Here is a 24377-nt window from a genome sequence, read left to right as displayed (position 1 = left end):
ACCTTGAGTAAACAAAGGCCATCCTGAGTAACTTACTGAAAAGGCAAAACCAGCTAATAACGCAGAGGCCGCACTCAGATTTGTCTATGAGTAAAAGAAGTGTTTTTATCTTACCCTCCATGAAAACGCCCTCTCTTCTGCTCCTGCTGGATCCTGATGTTTTCCAGCCTAAGTGGGCTTGGAATGAAGCCAATCTCGCAGCCTTCTTTAACTAATCTTCCTATCCACCAGTCATTGTTATATTTCTGTAACAAATGAGCACTTGATTTGAATCTTCCCATTTAATTGTGAACACAGCTTATTTTGTGAGCTTCTTCCACTACCAGCATCCACTCACCATTCCGCAAAAGCACTTTGTGTACTCCTTACAGTAGCTACTATAGTCAGGAATGGGAAATCTGTGGCTGTCCAGATGCCCCACCATCCCTGCTGACCTCTGACCATGCTGACTGGGACTGATGAGAGGTAGAGTCCAATAACATATGGAGGCCACAGATTCCCTGTCTCTGTTCTAAATGGACTACGCAGCAAGCATGATACGTATTAAGAAGAGAACAGATAGCAAAATGTGGGCACTTTTCTACAAAGACAGACAGGGAGAACTGCTTGAAATGTGGCATGTGTTTCCTCTTCTTCCCTGCTAGTCCTACAATCCTAATCCAAAGATTCACAGACACATTAGCTTTCCCTATGCAGTGAGATTTTGACGTGAGGAAGACAGACAGACAGAAATTATTCACATCCATCTGGAGGAGGTACCATCCTCCATTATGACAGTAGCTCCATCAGGATGGTACTATTCACTCTTCCCGATCCCTTGAATGAACTCTTAAGAACGTAAGATGCTGGACCAGCATCCTGGTCTCACAATGGCCAACCACAGACAAGGGAGCCCTGAGTGCCCCACTTGTACTTCCCAGCACCTGGTATTCAGAAACATACTGCCTCTGACAGTGGAGGCAGAACATAGCCATCATGACCAGTTAACATTGATAGTCTTATCCTCCATGAATTTTAATACAGGTTGACCAAGTGCAAATAAGGAAGTGTACACATATCTGTTAATTTTAGCAGTGAATCTGTTGTGGAATCAAACTCACAGCATTTTGGTACATGGATCATCTTTTCCCCAAGATTAAACTTAGGTGAAACCTTCTGATTTTCACAAGAAATTAAACCTCGCCCTTGTATAAATAATAAAGCTACCTGCTTTTTAAGAACAGTACAGTAAATAGCACCCAACAGGCATTTGAACAAATGCACAAACTCCTTGGAAACCAAAGTGGGCAGCTCACCTGAAGCATTAATGGGGAGACTCCTGGATCCAGGTGTGTGTGTGTGTGTTTTTGGGGCGGGTGGGGGTATCACTTGCTGTGTGAAGGAACTCCTGTACGAAGCACAAGCATACATCTGCTTTTCTTTGTTACCCATTTTCCATGCATAACTTCCAGTTTGCTGTCCAAGTCAAAGGGCAAAATGGCACCTCTTCCCAATCCATGTGCAAAAGCCAACCGGACTGGAAGCTGAATCTTACTTCAATGTTACTATAAGCAGCCTCTGTTACACCTCAGGGCAGGAAGCTGCCTTAGGGCAAGCTGCATGGCACATACAGCTCTGTCTGCCAACCCTTCCCTGCTACTCTCCACCCCTCAGCACCAGCCACCTGAAGAGGCTGCCTCACTCTGCCTAATGGTAGGACTGGCCCTGACACTTTGCCTCCACATTCATCCTTTTAACTGTGCTGCATACAGATGTCAAGATATGCATCTGAGCTATGTTTCAAGGGTGCACAATGTGCATGCTCAAAATACGTAAGCTTATAAACCCAAGAGGGATCAAATTATGTGTCTGCCCTAGCATTTTGATTCCTAGTCCAGGCCTAGCCACCTCCACCCCTGCAACCTGCCCACGTGTCCACCTGACACTATTATCCTCTCTTTCCCCCCACTTTCTTGCAACAGGGAAAAAAACGAATTCACGATGAGCAATGCAGAATGCAAATAATAAAACTGCAGTGGGACAGGTTTGGAAAGCATATGTCGCTTGCTACTTATACTCACATAACAAAAGTGTGTGTTTGGGGGGGATATTGGAAAAGACCGTGCAAATTAAAGAAGTAACAAAGGAAGGGTGAAAGGAAATGTAAGCAAGGAGGAAGAGCAGCGACCTATGAGACATTTGCGAGGCTCAGTACATAGGCAAGTCCTGGGATTGGATCGGAGATGCAGTTAGCAGTACAATACACACATTCATCAGTTGATAGGGTGGGTGTTTATGAGGGTGTTTCATGACATCTGGGAAGTGGGCTACTAGATTATTGGTAAGCCTGTAAAAATGCTTATCCCGTGCCCAAAGTTAAGCTACAAAGATGCTTCGTGCTTAGCAAGGTTACTCCCATTACGAAGCACCTTCCATATGTTCTTCAAGGCATATCTGAATCTTCAGCGTAGGGGTAAGAAGTACATTTCCCTCCTGTTGGTTTCTGAGCCTGGAATGTTTATGCATTGCCAATAATTGTTGTCACTTAATCTGTTTTGAAAGTGCATAATGTATGGTCCAACGGGTGACAGATGAGACATCCTGAATACAGAGAGCCATCCATTCTTGCTGACATTTCAAGCTTGTTGCCAAAGTGACCTTCCCAGAGGCCGAAGCTAGACATGAAACACAGTTGAGTGCGTATTTTCCCCTAAGACTTTCTTTTTTAAAAACAAAAAAACAAAAACCCAGAAGTAGCTGTGAGTTTAATCAATGGAAAAGGTGGGAAGGGGTTGTTCACTCAACCATTTTTCCATCTCCCCAATTCTGTCGCTGGTTTCTTTTCCACCTTGAGGGAGATATATGGGTGAATATTGCTCGAATGCATAAAATAATTTCCAGCTCAATGTCATGTCCAGCTCTAACAGAACTTATATCCTATTAAAAACAATCATGCAGATAAAGTCTCTACTGTAGAGCACTGAGCTGAACACCTTTAAGATGAGACTAGTCATTTAATGAAGAGTTACAGCTGTCCTTAATGGTGTCATAGGCAGCATGGCGATGGGTTCATAATTGTGCAGTAACTTCTCCCCTACTCACACCCCATTCCCAATAAGAAAAGGCACTTTCCCCATATAATTATAGCGGACTCGTAAACTGAAAATTCACACAAGGTTGAAATCCTAAGATAAGAAGAGCATTGCAGGATCAGACCAAAAGCCTATCTAATCCCGTCTTTGAGTCTCACAGGGACCAGCATATGCCCACTGGAAGCCCACAAGAACGATGGGAGCACAATGGCACTCTCCCTACTCATGTCCTTCAGCAAGTGATATTCAGAAGCATACCACATTTTATAGGGAGAATTGGACACAACCATCACAACTACTAGCCACTGATAAGCCTTATCATGCATAAATAACACTAAGCATGCTAACGTGAAAGTTAACTCCATCAAAACAAGAAACATTTCAAAGAGGACATAAGATGGGTATGTTGATGTGAAACATACCAATATCTGTCTTTCAGAAACCTAACTTGTGGAACAAAGTTTGTCCCCCTGCCAAAGTAGACTTTACCATCTCTATGCTCCCACCAAGTATTTCGCCCCCTCTTGTGCCTTCATTGGATGATGCATGCATTGCACATGACCTCCTTCATTCCAAGAGTGGGGAATTGAAAATAGGTAGTTAAGGCAGAGATTTGCTGTAGGAAATTCCACATAAACACACATAGGATCATGCTTTAAGTCTAGGAATGGGGAACTTATGTCCCTCCATACATTGTTGGACTACAACTCTCATCCTCTCTTCCCACTGCTGATGTTGGCTGAGGCTGATGGAAGTTGTTGGTGTCAAACAACTGGAGGGGCACAGGTTCTCTGCCCCAGATATAAGTGATATAAATTTGTACCTTGGAATACAAGTATATATAAAAATTGGGAAATCGCTGGGAAGCTGTAGGAAGAGATGGAGTCAGAATTCCTGGACTCCTCAGAATTCCTCAGAATTCCTATTAAAGAAAGTCTTGGGCTGTCCTCCAGTAGCAGGAGAGATGGGTCTTCTATAACACAAATATTCTAGCACTGTTATAGCAAATGCTACACTGTATGAGTGATAATTAAAATGGAAGCATATATATACGCGTGTGTCTGGGTGTATGTTTGTGTGTTCGTGAAATACATTGGCTGAGCAGTATTGTGTATGGGGCATAGCTCAGCTGAGATTCAGCTTGCAGTTTGATAACTCACTAGCATGCAGATCGCAAGAAGCAGACAACCCACCACCTCAGAAGGAAATTGTCTGGTATCGCTTAGACACCCAGAAGGACATGACACCAAAGCCCAATTCATTCATTAACCTTTGTGGCCCGATAGCTGCCAAAAAGTGAAAAAGTCCCACAGTATATTCCTTTAACTCCTATTTAAGGTTTGCTAAACAAGCATGAATTAACATAAGCCTCGCTGGGTCTCGGTGTTGGTTCACTGGTCTAGAATTCAAGTTGTCCCAACAGGCACCCTTGGTGCTGTTTAAAATTTTGATCAGGGTGAATTATCCTGGGTGTCACACTCTCTAATCAACTATATGCTCCGTGCGATGCTGGCTGCTTTTCAGCATCAGTTTTGTATCTTGCATGGCTCAAAGCTAACTGTTCAGGCTCAAGCTATTGGCAGATAAGAAGAGTAATTACATTGTGTAGTTACCTCTTTAATGTGTAGGAAATCCTTAGCATCAAAAGAGATGGCAGTGCTTGGTACAGGAACATCTTCATCCAGTGCTCCACAGTAGCTCACATTAGTCTTAACGGCAAACGCTACAGGCTTTGACTAGGAAGAGAAACACAGTTCTGTAAAACAGGGGCAGGAATGAGAAAGTGACCAGTCATGCAAAGCCGATGGAACAAGGGAAAGGGGACCCCTGAGTATCAGGAGACTCATGTTCTGTAAAGCAGAGGCAAAAGCTCAGATAACAAAGTTCCAAAGTGTTCTCCAACCAATGCTGGTTTGAGACATACACAGACAGCCAAAAATCCTCACACTGAGGCTGAATTTGTAGTGTGAGTATTGTACCATATGAGACCATGTTTTACCCAAACAACGAAAAACTGAGCTTGCTTTCTGTTGCACAAGATTACTTGCACTTCAACAAGAAACTGGCAAGCTAGCACATGGCTAGTTTAGTAGCTATTAGATAGTTTTGAAGGTTCCTGCTCCTTCCCTACTTCCAACTCTTCTTCTAGGTAATCCAATAATATCTGGCACCCGAATGGCCATATATTTTTCTTGGTCCAGAATTCAGTTGCTTTAATTGCATGGCATCCCAGCCTAACAGACCAAGGAACAGGAAACTGTCTGGAAAGTACAATGAGTTAATTTGCCCCCATATAAACTGAAACTATTTTAGAATCTGGTGATTCCCCCCCCCTAGGTTTGCTGTATTTGCTTTCATCCCTTAACAAACTAGCTTTTAACTAGATATTAAATCACTCAGAAATTAAGTTTTCCGTCTCTAGGGCTGCCAAAGCAACAGCATACTGGATCAGGATGATGCTCTTTTTTTAGTTTAATTTCAAATACATAAAGTGGGGGGAGGCAAAGCCTATAGGTGCAAGAAGTATCTTTTGACAAACTGGTTTTCACATGCCTTAACATATTTTGGCATCTGTGATCCTCCTCAGGGGAAGAGCACAGATGTTTGAAATTTGAATTAGAAAAACAGCTTGTCAAAAACAAAAAGCTCTTCTTGCCTCCTCGCCTATTCTTCATTTTTATGCTATGCGGTGTAGCCCTCCGTCTGGTTGCAGTTAATTTAAAATAGAACCTATAGCTGCAAAACTGCAAGAAAACTGCAAAAATATATTTGAGTAATTTGCACATTAATGTAGTTCCCCCTATATTTCCAAAGGGGGTAAATACCAGGAATAGGAGGCTATTACCAGTTACATGTTCACAGTGGGCTGGTGCAAAAATAGCATTTCCCACCCTGCATGACTGTGAAGAGAAGTTTGGAATCTTCCACGGCTGCTTTAGAGTCCCCCCCCCCCAGAAGACCTGCTAATTGAGCATTCATCCTGATCTGCATGCACAAAGCTGAAGTGGAAGTTAAATTATATCCTGTCTTTATTCAGCATTCGTCTTAATTTGGTTGCAGCAAGGTTATACTACAATAAACATTCTACCTGCATTCACCCTGATTTGCTTGCAGGGGTGTTTATTCGTCTTTCCATTAAGTCATTCATTCACCCCACACTTTTCACTGCATTCCCCCCCCCAAGCTTCTTCTTCTAAGCGAATTTGTTGTGCTATGGAGAAAGAGTCCTTTAATCCCCTTTAACTGCACAAACCAGGACCAACTGCAATTAGTTTTAACTCTGGTTTGTTGAATCATAGTTAAGATCAACTATAGTTTAGGACTGGGATGCAATGCTAAACTAGGGTCAATCTAAAACGGACATGGGAATTTCTGATCTCGTCACAGTTGTGCCAAATAAGGGGTGAAGGAAAAAATGAGTCAGAGGCTCACTGCAGCTTGCCCTTGTAACATTAAACAATTAGCATTATGTGTTCACCCTGCCGTTGGCTCCCCCACCCAGCGGGCGTCCGGCAGAGGAGGAAGCTGATCGGGCGCCTGGGATGACGCACCCAGGGGCAGGGCGAACTGTCCATAGGGGTGGGGTGAGCTGCCCATGGGGGCAGGGTGAGGGCAGGGCGAGCAGCCCTTAGGGGCGGGGTGCACCGCGGTGCCTCTGGAGTCTGCCTGCCTCCTCCCACTCAGCCGCCCTATAGCTGGGGGGGGGGGAGGCGGCAGGCAGCACAGAGCCTGTGCACGCCCAAGCCACTGCGTCTCTCCCAGGAGAGACGCATGGCTCGGGTGCACTGCAGACCCCACAGTGAGTGCCGTCCGCCATTTTGTCACACACACTCCAGTGGTGACACTCGGGGCAGCCTGCTCCCACCGCACCTCCCTTCCTCCGCACCTGCTGGCATATCCTTTTTATGAGAGGGGTTGGGAAAGGGGGAAAAGAAGTTAAGGAAAGAAAGAGAAACACCTTTGCTCTTTCAAGCTGAATAGCCGCCTGCTGTTCTCTTTCCTGACGGATTGCTTCCCTGTCCTCTTCGAGAGATACATCAGAATCTGATGGTCTGCTTGTGTACGAATCTGCTGATCCCTAAAAAGAAAAGGACGCTATTAACAAAAATGATGGATGGAGTTCCGAAAGATGCCAAATATGCAGGGGGGGGGGAATCACCCAAGGTCATAGATTTATTTTTAAACACATTTGAGCTTTATGTTTTATTTACTATTTTGACCAACACAAAAAAACCAAAAAACTTTGCAGATTTTTATTGCAACAGAGTGGCTTTTTAAAAACTGTTGTTTTCTTTCTCTTTTCAGGCAACAAATTCAAACACCGAAAATATATGTTTAAGAAATGGTGGATCTTTGTTTTTTTTGTGATTTTTCCTATAAGCATCATAAATCAGGTAGCACTGCACACATCACAGCAACTTATTACAAGAGTGAAACCTTGTTAGGTAGTTTAGAATGGAAATCACCCTTCTCTTGAAAATGCAGTGTCAAATTTAATCAGAGCATAGCAGGGACCAATAAAATTCACTTCTCTGAGTAAATTGTATTATTTGTGTATTTGAATTTTTGTTGTTGTTTAGTCGTTGAGTCGTATCCGACTCTTCATGACCCCATGGACCAGAGCACGCCAGGCACTCCTGTCTTCCACTGCCTCCCGCAGTTTGGTCAGACTCATGTTTGTAGGTTCGAGAACACTGTCCAACCGTCTCGTCCTCTGTCGTCCCTTCTCCTTGTGCCCTCAATCTTTCCCAACATCAGGGTCTTTTCCAGGGAGTCTTCTCTTCTCATGAGGTGGCCAAAGTATTGGACCCTCAGCTTCAGGATCTGTCCTTCCAGCGAGCACTCAGGGCTGATTTCCTTAGGTTTGATCTTCTTGCAGTCCATGGGACTCTCAAGAGTCTCCTCCAGCACCAAAATTCAAAAGCATCAATTCTTCGGCGATCAGCTTTCTTTATGGTCCAGCTCTCACTTCCATACATCACTACCGGGAAAACCATGGCTTTAACTATACATTTGAATTTTACATGCAGTGTAATCCACTGCATGTTAGCTTGGTGAGGCTTATATCCTGTGAAATGTGTTTAAGCACTGCAGAAATTTCCCCTTCTTCACTTGTGGCACCAAAAAGTTTAGTCAAGTTGCAAACAATTTCACAACCCACACTAACCAAAAACAACAACAAAAACCCTCCAGCATTTGTAACAGCAGGTCACACTAAACCATGGTTTACCCCAACAGGAAAGAACCTAGGCAACACCTTCAGCTTGCATGATCCTCCTTCCTCCTCTAGCATAGCCACAAGAAGTTTGGAAGCGTTCACTTGAAAACCATCTATCAGAATTAGTCCATTTTAAGTATGATGCAAATAGCATGACTAGAATCCTCACAATATTGCTTCCCATCAGTTCTTTAAAATGTAATTGCTGAAGCCCTAAAATATGGTGCTTCTCGAGCTTATTTTTTTATTGTTGTTAATGCTTTATTGTAAGTTTTTTAAAAATATTTATTGTATTTGTATTGTATTTGAAGGGTGAGGTATAAATACTCAGAATATTTTGATCCATAGCCACAATAGGTTCCTTTCACCTTGCTTAGTTCTTTTACTTTCAATGTATACAGCAAATTCCTTACACATACAGAATGGTAGCATTTTTTCTACCTACCTATTATTATTATTATTATTATTATTATTATTATTATTATTATTGGTGCTGCTGTACATCAAGAGTTACAATCCTGTTACCCAGAAACCGGCAATTCCAAAGAGGCATTGCATTTTTACAGCAAATTTCAAATTGAACATGACAGAAAAGAACGAAGTGGAAAATACACATGCTAAAAAAAGAAGATAATGACTCAACAGAGTTCATTTTAAAGAAGTCCATTTAAAACCACTCTTCTCACTGCTGTGATAAGCAATGTTATATGTTTATTCCACAGCGAAGTAATCAAAATCCTTTTTTTAAAGCATGATGCTGACTAACTGGCATCCCTGAAGCTGTGCAAAAGGAGAATATTTTTTTAAAAATAAAATAAAAATGAGTCAGCAGCAGCAAACAGAACGTCCCGCAGCCAAATCACCCCTTGAAGCCTATTCAAGCAGGGAGTGTAAAAATAACCTCCAAGTAACTTTATGGGCCCTTCTAAGTAGGAATGCAGAAATCATGGACTCTTATTTGCTTGTCCCTTGCACTGGCAGCCAGGACGGCATATGGCGGCAACTCCAGCGTATGGCATGGCCAACACTACATCACCCCACATTTTAGTTCATCTTTTCTTAACTGCCTTGTTACACTGAACTTATTGTTGTGACGGGTTAAGAATGGGACACGTCAATGCCAGTTTCCAAAGCAAAACGTTTTTAGCAGGGAGTGTGGAATAGCTGGCACTGAGTTCAGTACCTTATGCAGTCCCATGGACTCAGGACTGCTGGGCTGCAGAAAGTCCTCTGCTAAGAATGATCCTTTTTAAAAAATATATATATTATTAAATTTCCATACCGCCATTCATCCTAGGATCACAGGGCCATTCACAATAAATGATGCAAGTTCTTGAATCAGTCAGATTTAAAAGGTACATTAGGAGGTTGTAGCACAAACAGATTTAAATAATTACTCAGATCAGAGAAGATGTTACATCAACATTGGTTGGACGGCAAAACAGCTTCAAAGAATCCATCATGAAACCACACATAAAATAAATTTAGTTCTGTCACCTTTACATAAGCTGGGATTGCAGTTTCTATATCCTACAATGGGTATTAATTAACTCAGCGATGATAGGGTACTTATTTTATCCTCAATTACAGCTGTTGTAATGGCTACGGGGCTTTTTTTTTTTTTTGTATACGTTTAAGTTTTAGTGAAATTTACACAGACTCCTTTGTGTGTTTCACACCTATCTACACATATAACAATTCATACATTTGATGAAGCTGACCCTAATCCACGCAAGATTATGCCACAATGAATTTGATAGTCTTTACAGTGTCACAGGACTCTTCGTCATTTTTGCTGCAACAGATGAACATGACAACCCCTCTGAAAATTTGCAGAATTGTTAGCTCGCTCCATAGAACGGAAAAAAAAAATAGCAAATGCCTACACCTATTTTTCTCTGGAACTCGCTGTCTGTGGGCAATGATCCTGTGACCCCCCAAAAAGCCGAAAGACCTCCTATTTTGCACATGCAATAGGTTGCATTCACGTGTATTTTAAAGAGAACTAACAGCGCAATCATAACCATGGAACTTTATGCTTCAACACTCCATTATGTTTGAAAAAGGCTCACAAATTTAATAGCCCTGATTGTATGGACAATGTTCACAACAGCACCGATGGCCACAAATGCTAGTGTGGATACTCTTTAGGCCTATCCAGGCATCCTTTTTAAAAAATTATTGCAAATCCACGATGGTTTGTGATCTTGATCGTATTGGCATGCTCACAAGTACTCCCAACTATGAAAGCTATTTGTGCTGTAAAAGGTTTTAGGGTGGTCACACTGCTTCACTTTCTATCAGTGCATAGCCTCTAACATCCTGATGAAATCCAGTAACTTTTTACATTACATATGTTCTGGTTTATTTTTGTGCTACTTTTGCTGCGCTATAGCCCATCTGGACATCAATAATGTGGTAGCTTTGGGGAAGCACCGCAGAACAAACTGCAGCAGAATAAATCCATCACTAATGCCCGATTGTTGCAGAGTACACCCGCAACGGTCTGGAGGAGCATCCATCCATATAGTGAGCCATCTTCAAACCTTGTGGTTCCCCTATGGAATGTAGCCACATCAAAGCAGCTTTCAGCAAGTGGAGCTGTAAGGTTTGAACTGGGCCTCAGACACAGGAGGAGCACCTAACACAATACACATCCAGCGAGTGTACACTGCTTGTTGCCATAAGGTAATGTTTGATTGAACAAGATGTCACTGTGCATACCCTCAAAATAAGCATATGTTTTTTTTAAAAGCCAATTCCTTCTCTCTCTCTCTATTAAGTATATCATACTCATTGTCTGAAGAAGTAAGAATAATAAAAAAGCATCATGCTGTAAAATAATTAGGCTTCCAAATACGGAATAGACATTTATGTATACGTAACAGAGCTCTGGAACTGTGAATATAGGGACCGAATGGGTTCCAAAGATAACAGCTGATTAATTAATGTCCATAAAGCACTTTGAAGATGTAGAGGCCTATAAAAATGCCAGAGATTACTGCTACTATTTTACAGGCTACCTACACTCAACAGCAGCCAAAAGAAAAATTATGGCCTGCGGACAATAAATCAAAGGGCATAATAAACACATACTATATATATATTGTGCAGGAACGGTGGCTTTCTTCTTGGCTACTGCTACACTATTTATACAATACTGCATTAGGAGCATATTAGAAGATTTCCCAAGTCAACCGTGGCCTCTGAATTCTACCCCCACTCTCTGCCCCATGCCTAATGCCTAATGCAGAGATTCTAAGTCACCAGAGAAAGGAACAGAGCTGTGTGCCTAGTTATAGGTCAAGTAATTGTGTCTCTCCGGTTCAGGCTTTTACTTGGAGCAAGAGAACTTACTAGACAACAGAGCAGCATTATCTTGTTCTGTGTCCTTATTCTCGGAAAATTGCTAAAGGCACTTTGAATATTTCTTCTCTTTCCAAGAACAGGCAGGCCTCCCCAATCACAGTGTGTAATAAAGTCTGCAAGCTGCTGAAAGGTAAATCTGAGGCTTTAAAAATAATAATCAGTCCAAGTAGTGAAAGCAACTGCTTTCTGAGATAACTTGCCAGTATGAGATTTGGAATAATAATAGTAATAATAATAATGACAATGGAAGAGTTCCACCTCTGAAAAACCACAATACTCTGCCATGCCAACCTTAACTCAAAGGTAGGACTTATACATTAAGGTCCAGCAGCTCCCTTTGTGACACTTACTGCACAACATACTCTGTTTTTCTAAAGCTTTGCCACCTGACTCTCAGTAGCAAATTAATGCATATAATTATTGGGAGTCTTAAGCCTGATCAGATTCAAGATGCAAAAGAATAAAAATAAAAATCTGGGACCCTTCTGGAGGCGCCCATTTCTCCCAGTCCATTGCCACTGCGAGTGTTCATTTTGTCAAACAGACATTTCACACCTCTTCCCATAATATCGCCAACTCTCCAAACAGACAATCTGGCTTTCTCTTGCTGTGTTTAATCTCACCATCTGCGGAGAACACGTTTGAAAGAGTGGCAACTTCTTAAACAAAACGTGCAGAAGAACACTGCGTCAACGACATGTAAGGACAAGGAAGTACCTCCATAAACCGGAGAAAAGAAAGATGCTTTTCCTACATTCCCGATGGACTAAGGGAAGAATTCAACATTGTGCTGTAACACACATTTCATCTGTTCAAGCATTTGTGCTTGCCCAGTGGAACCATCTCCCCTTTCCTCCCCCTACACACTGTTCAGGGGCTTCATCCAATCCACTCCACAAAGAGCCAAGTTTCAGGGGGGCATGGGGGAAGGATGGGGGAAGCCCCATTACACTCGTGGAAGTTCTTGCACAGGTCTCTATTAATTGGACCAGCTAGTTGAATCTGGCTCATAGTTATATTTGTATACCTGAGACAGTATAGCAGCTCCATCCTTAATACCAGCTATATCCTGTGCTAATAATGCACTTGTTTTAATTTGTTTGTTCGTTGGTTTTTCTCAGAATTTCTGCTTTCGGAATTCTTACCTCCTCTCCTCCCCAAAAAGGAAACTTCAAAAAGTTAGAATGTTTCACATCTCTTCCTAATAAGTTAACTAGACAAAATCACACAACAAAATGTTTCACATTGCTGTGAAAAGGCAACGTCTTCTTTTTGCAAAAATCAGCTACTTGGTGTAGTCTCAAGAAGCACAGCATTTCTGAGATGCTGTGTCAGATACTAATCAAGAATACTGTGTCAGCTACATTACAGACCCCTGGGATGGGTGGAAATCAAAGACTTCTACCTCAATCAACCTGAAATGCAATAGTTTTGATTTCCACATTTTTGTGCAACCTTGCTTATTCTTCCAAATTTAACTGGTTGGAACTCCATGAAGTATGCATTTTAGGAAGACTCAAACTTGAGGCATCAAACTAAGCAACACCCCCTCCCCATATATATTTGCAACTTGGCCTTCCCTTTTTTCATAAATGTTCATCACGAATGACCACCTAAGCGGAATGACTTGCTGCCATTGTTATGAATTTGCAAACAGTGTTAGTGACAGCAAAACAGCATCCCTTCCTTTCTTGCAATCTGGCTCAAAGGGAAAACACAAGAGCAATCAACTTATTCCAAATGCTTTCTGTGATGACAATTTAATTCCAAACTTGATGCAACTGCTATCTCATTTACAAAATCTACCAAACAGTTTTTTGTCCAAATCCAGTTATTAGGTAGATACAGAAAATTCTGATGCAAACCAAGATGGGGGTACGGAGTAGAGGTAGGTAGGAAGGGACGAAGGAAGGAAGGTTGGTTGGTTCAGTGCAAAAAATAAAGCAAATATAGAAATGGTTGTTGTCATCTTCACCTATAAATTCAAAACCATTTTGGGTGGACTGCTGCAGAGTAATAATCAGATATTAGAGCAGGTAAGCCTATTTTTGTGAACATAAAATTGTGCAATGTTTTGCAGAATCTCCTGTGGATTAAAATGCTTTCCATTGGGAGGGAAGCAACACTGTGGCAGCAACCTCCACTCCTAGCTTACACACATTAATTAAAACATCAGAACAGAGCCTTTTCATGCATGCAGCTATACACAATGGAGAACCCTCTCCATGCAGTTGAGAACACTGTGATGAAGGCTCTCTTCAAGGGTGCCACCTCCTGGGGGCAGAGGAACTTCCCCTCCCCAGAGGTTTTTAAGGAGGGGGCTGAGTCCCCTCGATATCCAGTGGTAATGTCAGCCCCTTCAAGCCAGTGCCAATGGCTTTCGTCATATGTTCTAACAAATGTGTGTACATTGGAGGACTGGCACCAAGGTGTTACCACCTACCCTGTTCCTCAGCTGCAAGCTTTCCTTCTTCCCCAACTTTCAATGTCCAAAAAGGGTTTGTTAGCATTTGAACCCTAATAATAAGTCTGCTTTCTTGTAGGAGAGATGCTACAGATCCAAAAGTGGAGCCTTGTTGGCATCCGTCTGCCTCGAGAGACAGTGGAGTGTGCCTCTGGGGTGAAGTTAAACCATTGTGTTAGCAGCACCAAAGTGACCTCCCCAGGGCACAAGCCTGGCCAGTGTGTACTGAGGTTCTGGGTTGCCCAAACAAGGGCCCACTCTCGACCTTGCTGATGTGGCCCAAAGGAAAGTAGAGAAATGTATCTGGCATCAGCTTGGCTGCAGGAGTTACTGGAAGGAGGCCTTTCTGATTCAGTTGTGGAACAAAAACAAACTTCAATGGATTTTGAGGCAGAGCTGGATGCTATTATGAAGATTAGCATTTCTTTTTTTTTTTTAAATTATAAATTTTTATTCATATTTGCACATATATCCAGAAAAAACATAAACAAAAAATCCACCACATACCTTGTACAAATTATATCCGCTTCACAAATCATAAATAAAATACATAACTGAACTAGTCTCAACTGAGCCTTGGACTTCCCTCCACTCCTTTGGTAAGTATCGAATAAATTATATAGTCGCGTACTTTTTAACTCTTTTACATAGGCCTTTCCCGCTGTTAGAGTTATTTCAACCCCGCCAGTGTCACCTGAGATTTAGATTCCATATACATTAAATATTTCTTCCTATTATCATGAAATTTTTGTTCTTCAATTTCATGAAGATTAGCATTTCTATATGGATAACTAAAACATTAGTTGAGCCTGCATTGGGCTGGCTGAATAGCACTGCAATATCTGAAGGGGCAAGCGTACCTTACAACTACCTCTGCTGGAGAGTCTGAAGCCATCTGAGTTGACTTTGGGGCATTCAAAACTACAATAAAAAAGCAAGATAGGGGAACTGTGTCCCAATAGCAACTCCATTGGTACAACACTGGGAATGTTTTCTTGCTTAAGTGTTTTCTTTCTCTGTTGACTTGCACCATGTTTTCAAATAATTTCTATGACCTATCCTAGCTGGGGTCTTTCCCTCCCATCAAATTTTCATGTGGAAACTTTATCTAGTGAGTTCATCCTTACTGAGTTATTACCTGAATGAAGGTACATTGGGTTCCTGAAGTACGCCTCAAACAAATAGTCCTCTCAGTGCAACAAGCCCTTGGATATCTTAGTCCTTATACATATTTCTCTTCTGAAACCGAAGTTTTCTTAGTGGATTTCCTATATGATCGCCCACCTCTTACATTAGAGATCTGCTTGATGCTCACTAGCCGACCACTGGTTCTAGCCCCAGCAACAACAGGCCCAGTGCCAGCACAGATGGTTCAGTGGTTACTAGTCATAAAAGACACCAAAGAGTATCCAAAATCACTTTTATTTGGTGAGTCTAAAAGTGGTTTCATAGACATTTCTAGACGAAGCATGAAAAGAGCTGATGAGCCTACTAAAACAGCCAACATTCACATTAACACAAGAGTTTAAAAAGCCGATTTTTAGAATAGTGCACAACTATAGAAAGAAATGTGTCTATTATTAGCATTTGGTGTCAACTACCCGAGTGGATTTATTCCATAGGAACTTCTGACGGGTGGGAAATCACTGCTGGGGTGAGGGGGTGGGGGTGGAATCTTCCTATTGAAATGTGTTCATTCGTGATTAAAATCGGGCACTTAAATGCATTCATTTCATGTACATCTGGATAATTCCTCCAGCTGTCAGCCGACAAGATGAGAATGTTAAATTGCTATCAAGGAAAGGGGCTGAGGAAGGAAAGACTGTCTTTTAAGAATCCACGGGGACTCCATTATCACGGCGGGCCCTGCCCTTCAACAGGGCAAAACCATCTGACTTAGGCAGCATCGTGTTGGAAGGAAGACTGATGTCTGAATAAGGCTTAAGAGTGTGGGGTCTGGCTGGGTGGTAAGACATTTGGAATTAAAATGTATTGGACTGACACTTATCATCTACAGCCATACAAGCTGTATTCACAGATGCTGACCAGCCTTGGCTAAAAAGTAAAGGTAAAGGGACCCCTGACCATTAGGTCCAGTCGTGGCCAACTCTGGGGTTGCGGCGCTCATCTTGCTTTATTGGCCGAGGGAGCCGGCGTACAGCTTTCGGGTCATGTGGCCAGCATGACTAAGCCGCTTCTGGCAAACCAGAAGCAGTGCACGGAAACACTGTTTACCTTCCCGCCGGAGCAGTACCTATTTATCTACTTGCACTTTGACGTGCTTTCGAACTGCTAGGTGGGCAGGAGCAGGGACCGAGCAACGGGAGCTCACCCCGTCGCGGGGATTCGAACCGCCAACCTTCTGATCAGCAAGTCCTAGGCTCTGTGCTAGTCAGCCCAATATTTGCAGTCGCCAGGCTCCCCAACTCTCCCCAGTAGTCATATATGACACGTGCAGAAGCTAGGCTGGGCAATGCTCAGGAGATACCAGCTATCCTGCTCTTATCCTTCCCATCTTTCAGTCCTCTGGAAACAGAGTCACTCCCTCACCTCATGCTGTGTTGAGACACACTTAGGTGCCTCTTGTCACCTCTGAGTGCCTGCCCGTCTAAGGGGAACAACCATGGGACTCAGGAAGGAAACTGCCATTCTCTCACCCCATGGCTTGGAGGCATTCAGCATCTCTCTTGGTACTTTCCGGTCCACAGCCTTTACATCACTGTTAAGAGGCCATCGAAAAACATGAAGGTAATATTCAGCATTACCTTTTTATTCCAGTTATAGCCGTTTCTGCAGTTCCTTCGCTTCACGCTGGAAAAGATCACCAAACACAGTCAAGCTGTGCTGTTCAAGTACATGCACACACTGCCATCCTTTTTATCTCTCAGTCTTTTCACCGTCACATGGTTACGATTACACAGACCATGTTACAGCCGTTTCAGATAACAGCATTCTCTTCTGGGCCAGCACTGCTTCAAAGCACTTATTCTTTCACCTTTGCTGTTTCAGCCATCTGAACTTTATTTCTATGAGCAACATGAAAGAACTTCAAAAATAGCAACTTCGATAAGGCAGTACCTAAGATGACCTGTGCTAAATGTGCTGGAAAATTTCCCCTCTCTATCCTGTCTCCTAAAGGTACCAACGCAAGCTGTCATCAGAAATGATGCCTTCTATAATGCTAAAGGTAAAGGTAAAGGTACCCCTGACAGTTAGGTCCAGTCACAGACGACTCTGGGGTTGCGGCGCTCATCTCGCTTTATTGGCCGAGGGAGCCGGCATACAGCTTCCGGGTCATGTAGCCAGCATGACTAAACCGCTTCTGGCGAACCAGAGCAGTGCACGGAAATGCCGTTTACCTTCCCGCCGGAGCGGTACCTATTTATCTACTTGCACTTTGACGTGCTTTCGAACTGCTAGCTTGGCAGCAGTTGGGACCGAGCAACGGGAGCTCACCCCATTGCGGGGATTCGAATCGCTGACCTTCTGATCAGCAAGCCCTAGGCTCAGTGGTTTAGATCATAGCACCACCTGCGTCAATATCACTAATGCTACAATATCACTAAATAGTAAATACTCTTGACACTGGCGACGCCGCAGCAGAGACGTGGCGCACAAATGTAAGGTTTTATTTCAAAGAGCAGTCGTGCTCCAAAAGGTCATTGAAATTCCTATCAATCAAACAGCACCACTGCTCAGCCAAACAAGCTGACCAAACTGCTAGGATTCCTGTAACTTTCAGGAAATAGACTGTTCCACAAAGCTGCCTATTGCTCAGTCCCATGGAATGTTCCCTTCCACTTCTTATCTACAAGTGGGCTAATATCCTTTCCTTATCTTTCAGAGGTGCCCTAACGGTGGAAAATCAAGGTATACATAATATGTTTAATGTTCATAAAGTAGCTTTCAGTCTGTGAAATGTATTTTTTAAAATTGCATATCCTCAACACCACCCCACAAAAAAAAACCCTTCCACATCCTTCTCAAAAATCCATAAGGGGCATAACATGTTTCCCAAAATTTTACATCCCCAGTGTCTTCAGAACATTAAAAAACACATTGCAACAAGGACAACCCTTTGACCCTTCCAGGTAAGTGTGCATAGAACAGAAGTCTCTGGCTACAAACCTATGTACACTTACCTGGAAAGAAGTCCCACAGAGCACAAAAGAACTAGGGTACTTGCTTTTAAAAAAATTAAGTCTCAGGCTTTGGACTGTTGCCTGACTATATGCATTTGATTTTGAGACTAAATTATTTTTGTTCAGTGACGCCTGTAATTCAAAGTTCAGGGCTGCTGTTTTGCAACAAGAGACTACGCACGGGTTTTTGCTCTGGCTCAGATACAGTAAGCAGTTTGTTCAGTTCCAGTGTCCATTACTGCGGAATGCACAAATAGCGGGGAACATAATGTTGACTTCTGGATTTCAAGTTGAGCTTCTCTGTTACAAGAAATGTCTTTAAAATTGACTGCATTTAATAGGGAAATCGCGGAGAAACAATAAACATGGGGCCGCATGATGCCATCTTTATAGAGCCACTCTTCAGACAGAATGGCACTTTAACGAGTCGCTAAATTTCTGGAAAAAGATATATACATAATTAAACAGATATATTTAGAAAGAACTTTGCATTTTCCCCATTAAAAGAAACTACTTTCCGGGCCATTTTCTGTCAAAATTAAAACAGACGGAGCACTAACAATTTGGAGCCAAATGCTGCGAAAACCTAAAAGCCTAAAGCCATTTCTTATTGCCTTTCAGTCAAAGTCAAAGGCCTTTTGCATTTATTATGGGATCAGTCTCTTGCCAGTCACAGCCTCTTTGCAGGTATGCTTAGCCTCCAAGGCGCCAAGTATAAAGTGATTTGTGCCTGTTATGCTAATTGCCTACAATTGACCAATGAATGGGTTTGATTCTTGCCAGTAGGCAGCTAAAGGAAAGCAAGCGCAGAGCAGCTTAGGGGGGAACAGGCAGCTGTCTCGCCTCTTGCTTTGGCAGGCAATTGGATCCTCTGATATGGCTGATTGTATGCACCAGACGTTGCCAACCTTTATTTGTCCATGGCCACATTTGCAAACCAGAGAAAGCGTTGTGGGCAACCAGGCATGCATCAAAACATGCGTACATGCATGGGGGGAACTCACAGCTGGGGATGGAATAGTCAACTCTTACCTCCCCAGTGGGACCCCCAAAATCACTTCTCCCCTGTTGCTACACACTAGATGGCACCTGGCATCTTCTAAACCTTTTTTTTGGGGGGGGCATGCAAGCACCAGGGAAGTGGACACATATCTGCCCACAAGTGCCATGTGGTGACCTAAGGTGTGAACAAACTCTGCTGGGAAAATTATTCTACTTATTTATTTCATATAGCACCATAGGAGCCAACTCCTAAGGGCTGAGGTCCCTTCAGTCCCCCCCCCAATAAAATATTTGGCTGCTACTGCTGGCTGTCCTGCTGATGGCGGCTGGATGCACCCTCCATCCCCATCCCATCCCACTCAAACCAAGCGGTGGAGGTGACTCCGCTTTCTAACCTCCCCCCCTTCCCACATGCCCACGTCTGATCTCCACCCAACCCACCCACCAGATCTACGTGACTGCTCCTTCCCTCATCCCAACACCTGATCTCAATTTTCAGACATAGTGATATATAGGACTATCACAATGTCTAGCTGCTGATATATCACAATGTTGAAAACCAGATATCGCTCAGCCCTAGTCTGGTTTTTTTAGTATACCTAAAATCCTTTACTTATTAGGGGCTACCCCACATTTTGTTCAAAAAATTGTTTGACGGTACCTACCATAGAGTTATCAAAATTTTCAAAATTAGAGGGTCCGTGGCTTGGCTTTCGAAAAATAGGGGTTCCTCAGTAATTAGCTAACTGGGAACCACTGGTCATGTCATCCATGTCATCCAAGAATGCCTGCAGATGCCCGGCCAAACTTAGGACAGAAGTGATGTTACTAGGAAGAGGTGAGGAGTCCAGCCACCACCAGTCTGAAGTTGTCTACAAATTACTTTCAGGAGCAACAACAGCCACTTCTGTCAGCACAATCCTGCAGGCATAGCATTCAGATAAATGGAAAGACTTACTGAAGCTGGGGCGAGAGGGGATGGGGGCAAATACAATGGTACCTCCGTTTACGAACTTAATCCGTTACGGAAGTCCGTTCTTAAACCAAAACCATTCTTAAACCGAGGCGCGCTTTCCCTAATGAGGACTCCCACCGCCGGTGTCCTTCCACCGTTCGGATTTCGTTCTTAGACCGAGGTAAAGTTCTCAAACCGGGACACTATTTCCGGTTTTGCGAAGTTTGTAAACCAAATTGTTCTTAAACCGGACTGTTCTTAAACCGAGGTACCACTGTACACTCCAAATGCCAGGAGCTAGTATTTTCAGTTACTGATACACACAATGCTCTAGAGACATAAAAAAGCATTGCAGCCAGTTAAAGAAAGAATAGGGCAAAACAAAGCTGCTTCGGAATGCAACAACCCGGCAGGATTCACATGCGCACACACTAATCATTTTAATACTTACATTTAGTGTGTACGCTTGTGAATGTTTTCTCCCTTCCAGAAATGTCACAGCAGACCCCTCAAAGCCAGACTGGCTTCTCTACCAAGTTTGGTTCTCAGACTGAACAACCTAAATATTCTGTCACACACGGACATGTCTTGTGCACAAAGCCAGCTGCATAACTGTTTCGTATTGCACTGCGATTTCAAAATTAAATGCTTGCTAATTAGTTCCTTTCTATACATTTGGTAATCTTATTAAGGCAGTTCATTAGGTGTCTCAGCAATTTGAAAATTACTAGGTGACAGAGCATGTTTTCCTTTTGTGAATACTAATTATTAGAAAATAGGGCAGTTATTCAAGGATTTCTTTTCATCGTCCCATCCCATCCCCCCTGGCTTTAGTTGTAGCTGCATCTTCTTGTTTGAAGAGCTGTTCATTTAGACACTCTTTCTTAACATCTTCAAAAATAAATTGCTAAAAATATCATGAAAAAAATCACAACTGCTACCTGTTATAATACTGGCTTTAATTATTACACTATCCTTTCTGGTGGCTCTATTAGGCAGGTGAGGGAATATAATTAACTATATTTTATCCCCCTACAGGCCCATGTGTGTGGGTTAACAGACAAAAGGTTCAGCTTACCACATATGTTTAAAAGTGTGGGGCTCAGCAGAGTTCAAATCCCATCTTATGCAGTATAATTGAAAATATAGGAATTAGCCGTTAGGCTGATCTCGCCTTTTGTTATTCCATTTTCCAAAAAACAAAAAACAAAAAAACCCACCCAAGCTACAAACTGAAAAGTAAACCCCAGGCCCAGGGGTCTAATCCAGTCTTCCTGGGCTTTTCCTCCATCCCTCAGGACTTTGCACAGGCCATGTCCTCTTAGGCCACACCCCTCACTGATCTTGTCTGTCTGGTTGGGGTGTGGCATGTGTTTGGCCATGCCCACTTATGCACCACTGGAATGTGCCTCCCCTGGAAAGCTGCCCAAGATGAAATATGACCCTCAGTCTAGAAAGTTCCCGCACTTTGATTTACATGGAAATACCAGGATCATGTAACCTTATGCATGCACACCTGAGCTATGCCCCTCTTCGATATAAAGGCACATTTGCCATCTCTCTTTAAAAGAAAAAGAAAAGAAAAAATAGGTGTGAAACAAAACTATTGTGTTCAGTCCCAGCCAAAATGCTAGGCATGGTCCTCATATAATGCAAGACTCCTGGAAGAGTTCAGGCAGCAAAGCAAGACCATCATTTAGGTTAACAGGTGCTGTTTTTATTAGCTAATGAATTACGATCTATCATCATGAAAATGTGATGCACGCAGTATCCCAAGGGAGTTGGAAAAGAAAGTTAACACCACGCTTTAAAGAAGAAAAGCAACTTAAAAGTATCAGGCAGTTCTTTGGCGTTCACGGGTTGGCACTGGAACCCCCAATCGCATTGCTTAGAAGTGGATTCCAACAGATTTCAAATGAAATTTACTTACAAGTGAGCTACCTTCAACCTGCCTTGGTTCTCCGTATTTGCACAATATAGATTATTAAGGCAGATGTACTTTCTATAGACATCTACAAGGCTGTTGTGATGCTGGGTATCTGAGGGCTGTCTATAGCCTTCAGCTCAAAAACTGATTGAAAAAAAGTACTTCAGCTAGGACCTATAGCATGGGTAGGCAAACTAAGGCCCAGGGGCTGGATCTGGCCCAATCGCCTTCTAAATCTGGTCCGCAGACGGTCCAGGAATCAGCATGTTTTTACATGAGTAGATCCCAATACACCTGGGATCTATGTACAGCACAAGGACCCAAGCTTCTACCTCATGGTATTATGATAGAGAATTTTAAAGCTTCCAGGCAACTTAGTGGGATTTCCAGACAGATCAGAGTCCTGATAAGTAGCCCTTGAATGTGAGGCTGCAGCACAGCAAAGCTAACACTGTTATGTACAAGTACTTTTTTCCACTACAGCTGCATCCCATTGGCTGTTCTAGAATAATCAATAGATACACACACACAGTGAGGGAAGCTAATTGATCTAAACCTTAATTGAAAAGCTAAACTAAATTAACAGCCAAGTAAGTTTGCTACAGAAGACACCACTCAGATCCAAAGACTTCTGAGTTTCCTGGCAAAGTACAGCCCTTGCATTAGGTTTTAACATTTATATCCTGCCTGTTTTACTCTCAGCGTACACAGGAAGCCCATGCAAGGAATCAAGTAGGATCCTCATTTGATCAAAGTAGTGAGAGAGGTGAGTAAGTTTGGCAGCAGAATACTGCATAGGCATATGGAGACCAAGAGGCCAGATATCATTTGTAGCTGACTACAGCTGCATTCACATGGTAGTTTACTCCATCTTCTTAATGTTTCCATACCTGTTAATTTCTTCATCTGATTTCTTTATCTGATCTTTCACATGACGGGAAAGCATGTAAGTTGCATGCATATGAGAGTATGCTAATCACTCAGGAGATGATTTCTTTCACAGACTTAATGGAGATCCTAAGACTCATATTTTGGAAGTCTAGCAGAATATAGTAGAAGTTTAGCGTTCATTTCCATGATATTTCCTTCCGGAAAACATCTGTTTTCAGGCCCCCTAACCTGGAAAATCACATGAGTTTTGTGCTGTAATTTCCCGCCACCTTCATGGCTCACATGATGTGATGAAACTGGGGGACTGCTCCAGCATATAGTCCTTTCCTGATGTTTTCATGGGTGAATCATGGGGGAATGGAAGAATGAGGGTGTAGAAAGGGTGCCCACAACATGTCTGTGGGCACCTGCTGTTCTGTCACACACCATGTGAATGAAATTTAGCACGACATGGCGGTATACTGTTTTTTTTTTAAAAAAGTTTCATGACGCAACAGGTACTGCAGTGTGAAAAGAATGTTAGGAAATGGGTCAGGAACGCTAGAATTATAATCAAGAAAACTACCTATGAGGACAGAAAACCTCAGAAAACAGAAGCAGAGAAGCAGCTCTAAACAATGGTTTGCCAATGTAAATAGGAGGTTAAAACCATAGATTGGGTTCTAAACTACAGCTAGCTCAAACCGCGGTTTAGTGTGCCTTCCTAATGTTCACCTGCCCCAACAGATTTTAAGGAACGTGCTGATGCTTTGTCGAAGCTTTGAAATGAACTCTGAATGCTGCTTGGCGGCGGCTCCTTCCTCCTAACCGCCCCGCCCCAAGCTAGCTTAGAACATGACGAGAGCTTCTTAACAGCTTGGCATACCTCTAATTTAACAGCACTCTCCAAATGTGTTCAAATAAACTGAGTGGCTTGAAGAACTATCCAATCATTAGCAAAATATTATCCCAGTCTTCCCCATGCCATTTTGAAGCAGGAATACAAACAGTACCTAGAATCTTGGAACATGAATAGATATTGCAGCTCTGAAGCAGGCCGCCCACTTTCACAGTAGGAATGGTTTGAATAGCACACACTTTGCAATCCTTTACTAAAGGAACCTGGTGGGGAGCCAAGTCCTGTTTGTTACACAGAGGACTGTTGCTTTCAGCAGTGAAGGGTTATATTTAGGCAGTAATGACTTGAGTGTGATTTCTTATTTTGGTCTGTATTGCGGTTGCCCATCTATCACAGGGTCTTGCTGAAGTCCTCACCAAAGTGCGGTAGCCAAAAAAGGAGCTACAGACGTATTCCTTCACTCAGGTTATGTCTTCATAGTAACTTTAGGAAAATAGGGC

The 24377-nt window shown here is 42.7% G+C and overlaps 1 protein-coding gene across 4 annotated transcripts in view; it reads right to left on the bottom strand.

Moving 5' to 3' along the window:
* Positions 1 to 24377, bottom strand: part of CACNB4 (calcium voltage-gated channel auxiliary subunit beta 4) — a 133258-nt gene that overhangs the window by 32461 nt on the left and 76420 nt on the right. For all 4 annotated transcript variants that reach the window (XR_014540446.1, XR_014540447.1, XM_083579208.1 and 1 more), the window contains 3 exons: positions 7030 to 7149; positions 4685 to 4807; positions 115 to 245 (listed from right to left, as the gene is read on the bottom strand). Coding sequence is in view for 2 of the 4 variants with exons in the window: in XM_083579208.1 (XP_083435334.1) it covers positions 115 to 245; positions 4685 to 4807; positions 7030 to 7149 (374 nt within the window). In the remaining 2 variants the exon portion in view is untranslated. The remainder of the gene's footprint in view (positions 1 to 114; positions 246 to 4684; positions 4808 to 7029; positions 7150 to 24377) is intronic.

Source organism: Podarcis filfolensis, assembly GCF_964270895.1.
Source record: "Podarcis filfolensis genome assembly, chromosome: 1".
Lineage (NCBI taxonomy): Eukaryota > Metazoa > Chordata > Lepidosauria > Squamata > Lacertidae > Podarcis > Podarcis filfolensis.
The sequence above is the reverse complement of the archived record's forward strand: the minus strand, read 5'-3'. Positions and strand labels throughout refer to the sequence as shown.